General features: G+C 41.0%; 1 protein-coding gene across 3 annotated transcripts in view; it reads right to left on the bottom strand.

The window, feature by feature from the left end:
* Positions 1 to 7,653: 7,653 nt before the first annotated feature.
* The window catches only part of LOC147440963 (LRR receptor kinase SERK2-like), a 122,199-nt gene continuing 117,426 nt past the window's right edge, over positions 7,654 to 12,426 (bottom strand). For all 3 annotated transcript variants that reach the window (XM_086482745.1, XM_086482744.1, XM_086482746.1), the window contains 2 exons: positions 8,377 to 8,523; positions 7,654 to 8,240 (listed from right to left, as the gene is read on the bottom strand). In XM_086482745.1, coding sequence (XP_086338871.1) covers positions 8,064 to 8,240; positions 8,377 to 8,523 — 324 coding nt within the window. In that variant the 3' untranslated portion in view covers positions 7,654 to 8,063. The remainder of the gene's footprint in view (positions 8,241 to 8,376; positions 8,524 to 12,426) is intronic.

The following is a 12,426-nucleotide window of genomic DNA, read 5'->3' as shown; positions in this document are numbered from 1 at the left end:
ACGGTTGAGTGTGTATGACTCAGACGCCTTATGGATGATTTGGGTGTTGGACATGACACTGCCAACACTATCTACACTGACAGTCAGAGCACATTGGCAGTTGCAAGGAACCCAATTTCCATGCTCGCACAAAGCACATTGAGGTGCATTACCACTATATCAGGGAGAGGCTCTCCGCAAGAGACATCAACTTGGCTTATGTGCCAACACATGACAACCTTGTAGATCTTTTCACAAAGGCATTGTCTCATGAAAAGGTCGAAGCTTTCTACAAAGCTTTGGGCCTACTCCCCTTTGTGGACTGATCATGTCCTTAGGGCATGGAACTTCCCTACACTCTATGTGCCAGCAGCTCTCATTCACCGCATCACTTCCAGGGGGGATTTGTTACCATATACATGTGGTAGTGATGTGTGTGAACACACTTAGGACCGTTGGGCCATTTTTTCCCTCACTAGGAGGTTCTTTCTCCCGTGCATTGTATATACGCCCATCGCTCTAGGGATATCTTATCTCTCCATTGCACACTAAGTAATACACTCTTTGTTCTGTGCCTTGAGCTTCCTTCATCTTCTCCAAGCTATGTGTGTTTCCCTGCAATCCTAATTCCAACAATCATATGTGTGGTTTAGAGAGGAGTATTATACAAAAGGAGTTGGTGTTTTATAAAGAGAGGAATCACATCCTATCATGCAGGTGGTGGTCGAGAGGGATGAAGGGGCTCATTATATGTGGATTAAAGTACAAAAAAAAGATTTCCATCTATTGTACATTGCCATATGCTACTTTGCACCTTCAAAATATGTCTATGCTTGTCCAAATGGGTATTCACCTTATGTGATCATGGATGATAATATAATGAAGTATTCTAATGGGGGATGTCTTGCTAGTTGGGGACTTTAATGCAAGGATATGTTCAAGTTTCCTTATTTGATACATTTGCATAAGATTTTGTTGAGTATGATCAAGTGGATTTTGGGATCGAGAGAGTCTCAAAGGATAGAAGTAAATGCATGGCATATGGTATCTTTTAAAGATGGGAGCTATGCACAAACTAGTCATACTCAATGGAATAATGAAGTGGAAACTCTCAAGAGAGCTTACATGCTACACACATCGCAATGATTCTAGCATAGTTGACTATGTATTTGCACCGGTTATGCTCATCCCACACATTCGGGACCTCTCGGTTTCATCGAGACTTATCAGGGCTGCTATAGATCATGCATATTTATCTTTCACACTAGATTGTCGCTATTCTATACAGCCTATGGCTACCTTGAAAGGTGACGGTGCAGCGTGGAAGCATGAGTGCAAGTGTGCACAGTGAGGATGAACAATGTGGGGTGGAGAATAGAGCAACCAACTCTATCTTCTGATTCTTTGTATATAAAGGAATAATGGGTAAGTCAGTGGGTCAGTCACAGTGGGTGGTCGGACATCAGACGTCTGGCTCGGGGCAAGACACATATCTCCTTTATCCCAACATATTCCACTTAAAGGAGAATGTGTCGATAAGTGGAATCGTAATAGATACCTACTATTATGTACAAGATATAAGTGAGAGACTCTCTCAACCTATGTCCACTAGCTCGTTCACTTGGTCTGCATGTAGCCGTATTGGCTCTTGTGATAGGTGAGCATGTGTATCCATGCTAGAGTCTATATACAGATCCCCAAGACATCCTTCGATGGTCTGCATAGCTCCACAATGCATTATGCTATTGTTATTCATCATATGACTAGCAATCCTTGCTACAAATGCTCCCATGACAGCTCCTAGGTCGGGCTTCAACATTAATAGGTCATACATGAAATGCTGAATGGTGACGAAATCTATGCAAACCTGGTTCTATCATTTCATCATTGTATACATTGTATCATCAAGAGTAGACTCTTTGTGTATAGATGTGTCATTGCTAACACTCGGATGGCCACACCCTTGTCATTTATAGGTAGAACTATGTGTCCTTGCATCACCTCATTAGCCCCTAGCATGAGCATATGAAAGAAATAAAGGTTTTCCATTTGTGTTTATGTCTCTAGGGAGTAGACCCGCTCTACCTTTGTACAATGACTCTGATGATACTTGTTGCTATCTCACTAGAGCATTGTTGCTCTACCTTTGTCTCTACAAAGTCTACTGAAATGTCCACAGTTAAAAGCTCTCTGTTCTCAGGATACTCAAGCTCACTTACAAATGAGACACGTTTTGTCTCTCGCTCATCGCATCCCAACAACAAAATCAAGACTATGCCATTTTGACTCTCACATACATGCATAGTATATACCAAGCAACTCTGAGCTCCCATGATGGCAACCATTAGTGATCTGAAATGCATCTCAAAAGACTGCTCTCTAAGTATTATCTGACATCCACACTCTGTAACTATCTCACTGAGATCAAACTTTGTCTCAATGGAGAAACATAACGCATATCTCGCAGTGATGCATGACTAGGTAATGACATACATCTCTTGCTCTTGCAATGTCAAATGTGTGAACCATTGGCCAAGCACACTCGACCAAGGCTCCCATTAGAAAAAGTGCTAAGAAACTCAAGACATGGTGTGATGTGAAAAATTGCACCCTCATCTGGTAACCAATGGGGAGAAATGTCACATGTGTGAGACACATAAATAAGAGGAATGGTAGAGATAAGTGTGACATCATCATCACTAGCATATTGAACCACCTCTCTAGCACATGTCAAAACATTCATGTATCTCGTGTACATCGATGTCCTTGCCTCATATGTCAAAAGCAACAACACTTGATGTGCTTTGTGTGACCATAATACCAACAACGTAAGTATCAATATGAATGAGATCTCCGTCTCTCAGGAGTCATCTTTGTAGACTCTAAAGCATCACACATATTTGCTAGATGGATGTTAAGAAACTAGATTCCACATATGCATTAAAAGTGTATTGATAAAATCAAAACTATGGTGAGAAATCCTTAAAAAATTCGACAGAGTCTTCCTTGTATATTGAGCAAAATCTGAACCAAAAACTCACTTCACTATATAACTATAACCATGATCAACATATATGCAATGTGTAGCTCAACATTGCTCTACCAAAGAAACTGCATAGATAACGGTGTCCAACCTTTGTCAAAACAACCCTGAAAATTGTTGGTGCTCAAGCACCGCAAGATAACTTTGTTCGTGTGCAAACAAGAAGGAAAATGAATGCCCCTATAGCCTTGCACGAGCTACACCATTGGAACGAAGAACTATTGCACGACCAAAACACCTGTGGTGGTAAACACCTATAGAGATTTATGAAAAACCCTAAAAAAATGACATGGAATCCACTCAAAATCAAGAGAAATAAAGGACATCATGACAAAGCTTGTCTCATGGAGATGTCTGTAGAGTATCCATAGGCAAAAAATAGAGAAGAAACGAAGAAGTTATGGCTGCTCGAACATGGAGGTGTCCTTTTTCTTGCTAAAAAATGAGCTCTCTAGAAGTTTTTGCAGGTCTGCAGAGAATTGCAGCTATTAAAAAATCACCTACAAAGATAATTTTCTCATTGATATCCTTGACACCAGCAAGGAAAGTGTCCATTTCATCTTCCTCATGCATAATCTTCGACTCCAGCTCTTTGGAATAGCCAGAATACCCCAAGCTTGTTTTGCAAATTTTGTTGAACGAATGTAAGGAATAATAGTGCGCTTGACAGACAACGCAATCAAAGCATGAGCTTTACATCCCAACGATCTTGCTCAGTCGTAGGCAAAACAACTGTGACAGTAGCAATCCTGCCACCAAAACCTGCAATATCCTCAACATCGCCTACATCCTCAGAATCAGGACGTACAGCAATACCCTGCACAATATTCCAAACGACCTAAGACACAAGAACACGTTGCATCATATAATCCCACATAGGGTAATTGTCCCCATCCAATCTATCCTCAATAGGAAACATCTTGAACACATCTGTGTTGTTGTCAACCATGGCAAATGCTGCACCTGATGTGAAAACTGCTTAAAAGAGGAAAAAAAAAACAAGAACAACACGTGCTATATAGCACACATCGTAGAAGACTAAAAGGGCCATATTATGCAAAAAATGGCACTGACTGAATTAATTTTTCACAAAATTATAAAATAGCCTGCATAGTACTGCATGTAGTGGAAACAGAGAGCCTGAATAAAAAATTTGAGCAGACCAAGCTCTAGGAGCTTGCCCAAAGTATTTGTCGACCTGTTGATGCTCGTCAAAGCTCACTGAAATCGAAGAAAGTGAGCAAGCATATGTTGAAGCTGCTGGTAACTAAGCCTCGGGAGGACGCAACCTGCTCTGATACCAATTGTTGGAATTAGGGTCGTAGGGAAACATACATAGCTTGGAGAAGACAAAGGAAGCTCAAGGCACACAACTAAGACTGGATTACTTAGTGTGCAATGGAAAGATAAGATAGTTCTAGAGTGATGGGCGTATATACAACGCACGCGGGCAAAAACCTCCTAATGAGGGAAAAAATTCCCATAGGTTGCAAACCATCATGTACTCCACATCTCTCCAATTAGTTTGTCCTCTCTATAAACAGTCCACTTTCTTGCTTTTCTAGCCTCATTCACACATGGCATACATTATTTCTTTGTGCAATTTGAGCATGAGGGAGATCCTCTTCCAAAAATACTTTCTCACCATTCAAGGCACGTCGATGCAAAAGAAAATCTTTCTTTGTCTCAAGATCAACATACTTCATTATCAGTGGCGTCTCTTTTGACACATCCTTTCCTACTCTCCATGCAGCAGTCGGTGTCTTTTTGTTTGATTCCATGCAGCATAAATCCAATGCATCCTCTTTTGGACTCTTGTCCTCTTTCCATCCCACAACTCATACATAAAAAGCTCGCACTTTTCTCCTCTTCTCTTCCTCCAATGTATTATTTATAATACTAGGAGAAGGTGTTGGGGCTGCCTTTTGCTTTTTCGTCACTTCTATCCATTTCATGGTCTTCTCATGTTGTTTAACTACATTGGTCCATGTGTCAAAGTTGATGATGCAAAAGCGATGAACCAAGGAGAGAATGCATGAGAAGAGAGAGAGAGAGAGAGAGAGAGAGAGAGAGAGAGAGAGAGAGAGAGAGAGAGAGAGAGAGAGAGAGAGAGAGAGTTATGAACCAACCAACCTTGGCAATGGATCATCAATTTCAACTCTTTCACCTCTTGTTGCAAGTGCAGATCTGCTCTGGTACGTGTGAAATTTTTTGTGGTGGTTGCTCCTCTAGCTACATGGTAGCTAGTCTAAAGAAGTCTATGATTTGTTTCTCGAATTGTCTCTCTCCTCTTGATTCCCTCATTAGACTGAGGCATCTTTGATCATGGTATCTCACAACTCTAGACAATGGTCCAAAACCCTCTCTAAAAAGAGAGTGAAAATGGCCCCGTATCTCATAGTCCACTAGACAATGGAATATATAATGTCCGTCTCTGGCTCCATATGACATAACAAACGTATCCCAGTCCCCGCTAGTACTCCCCTGAATCTACCAGTCTCAATCTCAAGCTGATATAAAAATGTGCGCATTTGACCAACAGTACATCATATCCCATGAGATAAATGAGTGTCCATGTAGCTAGGTCTAGTCACAAACCCATCCTCTATAATTTGGAGAAGATGCTCTTTGTAGAAATCCATCTTCTTGCCAAACTCATATGTTGGATGTATCCATGTCAGTCTGGTGTCTAATTGTATCAAGTCTTGTCTAATAAGTCAAGTGGTCTCTTCTGGGTGAGAGACAAGGAGGATACATCTAGGAAGGGGGGAAGTCTATCCATATTGAAACCATGTGGCTGAAACAAGGATGTCATCTCTACATACTAGCAAGATGTATCCTACTTGTCGCGCTAGATGACGGAGGGACTCCAAGGCTATTCGAACATATCTATCTTTAGGGAGGTCCCAGATACTATGTATAAAGGAGACTGATCTAGTAAGTGTAGAGAAAATGAAATGAAATCAAATGTTATATTAGAGGGTTGACAAATCTTCCCCCACCTAGAGAGCTAATGTCTTCTAAAGGCCATAGTGACCCATGAGACCAAAGAGTTACACCATGGTGAATATGATATAAGGTCTAAATAAAGAGAGGGAAAATGACTAAATAGAAACACTACTAGAGCTGTAAAAAGTGGGTATCAAGAGCCTAAGGTGTACAAAAAGTGGGTGTGTATCTCAAAGAATAGATACAAAATGGTGGATATGTGTATCAAAATCCGAAGATGGCTCGCACCAGTTGATGCATGATCATGTCGATGGCCTCCATGGTGCGTGTCTGCACATAGCGTCTCCTATCTCTCGCCACTATAGATATAATCCTCTACTGCAACCTTCTCTACCGATAGGAGCACCCCCTTGTCTTTGGCCTCCTAGATTTCCACAGCTCTGTTGCTTGATCACTCAATATACCTATACTAGTGAAATGCACTACCCTCTATCCGTTCTTTCTGGTTGGTCTCGTCTTTGCTCAATCTTTGAATGGAAGAACACTATTGAAAAAACACTGTGATCTGTCTCTAAGTGTCTCCCAATCTGTGAGCCTCTCTCTCTCTCTCTCTCTCTCTCACACACACACACACACACACAATAACCCTTCTCAATGTCGCTAAATCTCCAGTAGATAGAGGCCAAGGCATCCTTGATCTTGGTATCTCATAACTCTAAATAGAGGCCCAAAACCCTCTTTAAAGAGGCTACGAAAGTTGCCACATATCGCATTGTATGTTGTACATAATATGAGAGAGAGAGAGAGAGAGAGAGAGAGAGAGAGAGAGAGAGAGAGAGAGAGCTTTTTAACATCTATGTGAGGCCGAAGTTGGCCTATGAGACAAATCAAGTATACATGTGTGTATGTCCTCTGCCTATCGGAAAAGACAAAATAGTAAGAGAGAGGACACCTAGTGCATGATGAGATCTATGGGGATAGTTGGAGCTCTAGTACTAGGGATATGTGCATGTCTATATGCTGAGGGTAGTACAACCATGCAAATGCATCAATCTAGCTAGTTCCAAAAAGAGAGAGAGAGAGAGAGAGAGAGAGAGAGAGAGAGAGAGAGAGAGAGAGAATCTTTCCATTTTTTGCAAGCTACAACACATATACATACAAGCATGCTTTGGCAACTTGATATTCCTTAACAAATCAAACGGCCTCTCCACCTTAACAAATGTTGACAAATCTACAATACGCGTCATAGGTGCTGTTCTTATTCCTTTTAGCATCACAACTTTCAACCAAGGGAAGGAGAGGGGGATGCTTTCAAAAGTGAGTGGGAACTTTTAATCCCAAAACTTTGTTTCTCTCATTATAAACCAGATCATGCCATACCTTGTACATCATCATATAAAGATGTGCACTACTAAGCTTTTTCCTTTACCTCTACATCAAATCTTAAATTGCAGATTTGATGTATGAGGGCATGATCAAAGAAAATTTGATTTGTCTCATTTAATGTTGCTTTCACTCTCACATCCCTCCTTGTCTGCACACATTGAGTGATCATACACAATGTACAATACACGCCTATTACTTCCAACTCTCACATTTAATATTAGAGCTTTAAGAGATTCGGTATTTGGTATTCAATTGAGTACATATTCATAAGGGAAACCTCACTGATGTCAAGAAACTGAAAAAGAAAAGCTTCTGAATCTCACATTGAATTCATAGAATCTATTTCAATACAAAATAATGGAGCATTTTGTACAAAACTGCATTAATGTTACAGTCGTTTGTGGTTCGACAAAAAATCTCTTTTATATTGACTATGGGACTCCATGCAAAAGCCAATTTCCCGCACATTTGCACAGTCAATGCCTCCCATCCTACACTTTAGTATTGGGTATACAATGATAGAATTACACTTCAGTATTTGGTATACAATGATGGGAAATGTTGTGACTGACAAAGCACGGCTTGAATCACCGCTCATTCACAGAAAAAATGTCAATCACATTCCCTTCAACGATGTACTTTCAACAATAGCAATGCACACATCATTTATATGGATGGGAAGAACTCCTTTGTCAAAGCAATGGCCTTATCGAGGAACAAGTGTCGACTCACTCAAAACATTGTTGCTTTCTTGCCGACTCACTCGACATGAGACAGCCTCCTCATCCACATGCTCATTATCTTGGAAGCTCTCACTATGATTCATCTTATTCAAGTCTCGTGCGACCGACCATCGACACCCATCGAGAATAGCCACCACTACCTGAAAATGTTCTCCCACTCTTAAGAAATTAAGTTTGCCCAGAATTTCAATTCTACTGATTATGAATGATCGTGAGCAACACTAAATTTTGTGCAAATGCATGTGACATCCTACTCCCTTTTATGCAATACAATACCTTCATAGACGGCCTGTCACCAGACTTGAAGGCTGCACAATCCAGGGCTAGTCTTATAATGTCCTGATAGATCTGCTTGGGATACCTATCACCAAGTCGCGGGTCGACAATGGATTCAGTTTTTCCTGTTTGCAGTGTGAATTCCACCTGCACATTCAAGATCAAATCTCATCAAGTGTAGTACTTATATTACTGGTGGAAAAACTCAGAATGAGGAAAAACCCACAAAGATTACGCTCCATGCACGCGTGCATGGAGCGTGCGCACAAATCATTTTTGTAGTACTTACATTACTGGTGGAAAAACTCAGAATAAGGAAAAACCCACAAAGAAGATAATGTACAGAGTAAGATCTGGCACTCAGATCATGAAAAAGGAAAGGGTTGAAGCAGTGAATAATTAAAATCAGTCAAAAGACAACTGTAGATTCTGCTGAGAGATGTCTCAAATGGTAAATGAGAAAAGAGGCATCAGAAAGAGCGGAAACTATCTCTTGGAGGTTGAAATAACAAAAGAAACTTGACTCGCAAGCCAGCCACGCATGCGCATTTGTGCCATGGCACGTACATAATGTGAAACAAAAACATTCACCACACCTTTTATACTTTTTGATGCATGGGAATCAAAGCATTAATGTACGTAGTGTGATTTATGCAAAAGCGGCTACTGTGGTAACTGTCGTGTACCTATCTAGGGAGTCATGGCCCTGGATGTTGTGCCATTGCATCTTTTCTTGCTTTAGAACACGCCTACTTTGGTTTAAGAATGTACATATGTCAAGTGTCTTATGATGGCACACTCGTCTCGCCTACAAAGTTCGATGTGGGCAAAGATTGCCAAAAATAGTAACCAGCATGCGCAGCCACCACAAACATTTCGAGAGATTAAAAAATGATGTTTAGCATGCACTTTGAGCTTGAGGGAAGTTTTCCACACAAATAAGGAATTTTCCCAGCTTGATTGAGCTTTTCATGCTAAAAAAGGGGTCATTTTTGGGCCAAAAATGGCATAAAAATGGTAAAAATAGACAAAGCACGTTGAAGGAGGAAGCTAGAGTTTTCCTTTCAACAATCTAATGTTATAATTGTGCAATTAGAGGCAAGGCTACAAGAATCCATGAATAAGGTTGGATTATGAATGGGTATTGTGCTTGTATGTGAGTTGAGCTTTCATGGCTGAACTTCATGTGTTTTCCATTTCTATTTTTTGGTCGTAAATTTGTGATATTTTCGCTCATAAAAACAAGCAGATTCCAAGCACAATTAGGAAGAGGGTTTGTGATTTTCCTATCACAAACGCTCTACAATTTTGAGCCATTTTCAGGAAGAGGCTTGGTGAACAACATAAACATTTTTTCACGAAGTGTGTGTGACTCTCATCACGAACTCTCACAGCTAGAGGTTTTGCACCTTCCTCGCTAGACGACAATTTTCCTAACAACGCGGTGCGCGTGCCCACACACTCCTTTTTATGATGGTGAAAATTAAGCATGCTTTAAATGCAATAATGTAAAGGACATAGCTAGTGACGATACGTAAGTAGGGTAGAAGCAGTTGTACAATGCCTTCTTTCCCAGAAAAAAAATCATGGAGAGCCTAAAGGAGAGGACGAGATGTTGTTCTATATTCTCATGAGCGGAAGGGCAAGGAACTTGCCAAGAGTCTCAGAATATAGATGGAAATCACTGACAAGGAAAGAAGCTCGTGGGAATACTAATGGATCAGGAGGAGTTGCCAGGCTTCATATGGGAGTTGCATCCTATTATATAGATAGTATGGAGAGATTATCATGCTCATGTGGATCAGAGTTCAAACAGAGGATTTTCGTCCTCATTATATTGCCTATGCTACTCAGTGCCTTGTATCTCTGGATATGCTAGCCCAAATGAGCAATCGTCTTACGTGATCATGAATCATGATATTATGGAGTACTCAAAGTGGGCGATATCATGTTGGTTGGGGACTTCAATGCAAGGACAACTTCTTGTTAGGTTGCCTTTTTTGACACATCAACAGATTATTTCTGTAAGTATGACCCTGCAAATCTTGGCATCAAGAGAGTTTCCAATGATTCATGTAGATGCACATAGATAGGAGCTACACATGGGCTTGGCCAGTCAATGGCATAGTTAGATGGCCATTATCAAGAGACGTTCACATGTAACCCACATCAAAATGGTGCTAGCACAGTGGATTATTATGTACTTGCCTTGCTTGCCCTTGTGCCATGGATCCACGAGCCATCTGCTTCAGCAAGTCCTACGGAAGTTTCCGCTATGCTACACAGCCTACGGATAGCCAGGAGAGTTGTTCTTATCCTCCATATGAGCTTTCTACGGAGATAGATGATGTCTACACTTTCGAGATTTTTAGATTGCTAGCTGCAATAGATCTTCATGCACTTTTGACAAAGCTTACATACCAACTTACAAATGCTATTCATACAGTTGCAACTCCCCCCTCTTGTGGTTCAGGGAGACATGGTAGAGACACTACACCTCAAAATGGCTGGTCTGGTATGATTAGTGTTGAGAAACTATAGCCAAAATACAGAGACACAACAATAGGCACAGATCACCTTTTAATGGCTTATAAGATGAAAGAAGAGAAAGCTCGAGGAGGAGTTGTACAAGCTATACTCAAATAACGATTCCAGAGAGGCATGGAGCCTCTTCCAAGAGCAGTGAGAACCTACACCCATCACTTCTATGAACACATGGAGGCCGCTAGTCTCTATATAGAGTGCAAGCTCAACCTTCCCTTTGCCACTGATGTCTCGACGCCAAACTTCCACCTCCTCTCTCAATATAACATGTGATGTCATTGATAGAATACACATAGACAGATCACAGGACCACGATGATCTAGTTACGGCACGTTTATGTCATGCCCAATATACATTGGCACCTTTGTTGGCCTACATGTTTAACAGAGCCATATGTGAAGGGTTTCTTGAGAGCTCGAGCACTAACCCTAAGGTGCCAATATTTAAGGTTGAGGAACCTGTGCTCCCTACTATCATATCATCACCATAGGTCACACATTTGCTAAGCTTTCCACGCTATGATAGCTTGAGCTCAGTCGTTGGGCACAAATAGAGGCGTTCGAGCATGGGGATAGGCTGGATTAAGGAGAGTATTCTCTACGCTTGATCATATACTTACACTTCGAGATATCATTGAGGAGGCTCGAGCATAGGGTGCCATATCTATTGCTCCTTTGTGAATTTTCGCAAAGCTTTTGATACAAGGCCTAGAGCAAGATTGATGCATAGATTGTATTATCTCCATGTTTCGAGTAAACTTACATGGAGTATCTTGGCACATAAAGCAATGATGGGTGGTAGAGTGCGTGCACAAAAGGAGCTATCAGAGAGCAAGATTGATGCATATATTGTATTATCTAGGTGTTTTGAGTAAAATTACATGGAGTATCTTGACACTTAAAGAGGTGATGGGTAGAGTGCGTGCACGAAAGGAGCTATCAGAGATAGCTCACTCCACGGTTGGAGTGAAGCAGAGAAATCCGCTCTCCTTTGATTTTGGAATGTATATTAATGAGGTAGTAGACTATTGATATAGGGGGTGATAGAGGTGCACAATTATCAGGAACTTAGATACCCTCATTACTTTAAGCGGATGATATTGTATTCATGCTGACTCGCCAGAGGGGCCACAAAGGCATTTGGATGCATTATAGAGCTTTGTTTGGTTTAGAGATTTAAATTTGTATACCTTTGTCTTTGATGATATTTAACACCACAGCACAACGGGTAAGGGCATTCACGTCAATATTCACGTATGGTCATGAAGTGGTTGAGTACGTAGTCCTCCACATATCTAGAAATCGTTTTTACGGGAACCTCTTCTCTATGAGAGAGGCAACAGCTTCAAGATTTACACGTGGATATACAACCCTTGCACGGCTGGAGTAGATGTGCTCACTAGTTCAGTTTCAAGAGCCCCACACTCAGCTATGGTTATCTGATACCTCAAGGACATCCACATTATCGAATGGAGTACAAATTTGGGGACCTAGATTAGACTATCGT

This window comes from Adiantum capillus-veneris, chromosome 15 (assembly GCF_014529385.1).
Source record: "Adiantum capillus-veneris isolate H3 chromosome 15, ASM1452938v2, whole genome shotgun sequence".
Classification (NCBI taxonomy): domain Eukaryota; kingdom Viridiplantae; phylum Streptophyta; class Polypodiopsida; order Polypodiales; family Pteridaceae; genus Adiantum; species Adiantum capillus-veneris.
The sequence above is the reverse complement of the archived record's forward strand: the minus strand, read 5'-3'. Positions and strand labels throughout refer to the sequence as shown.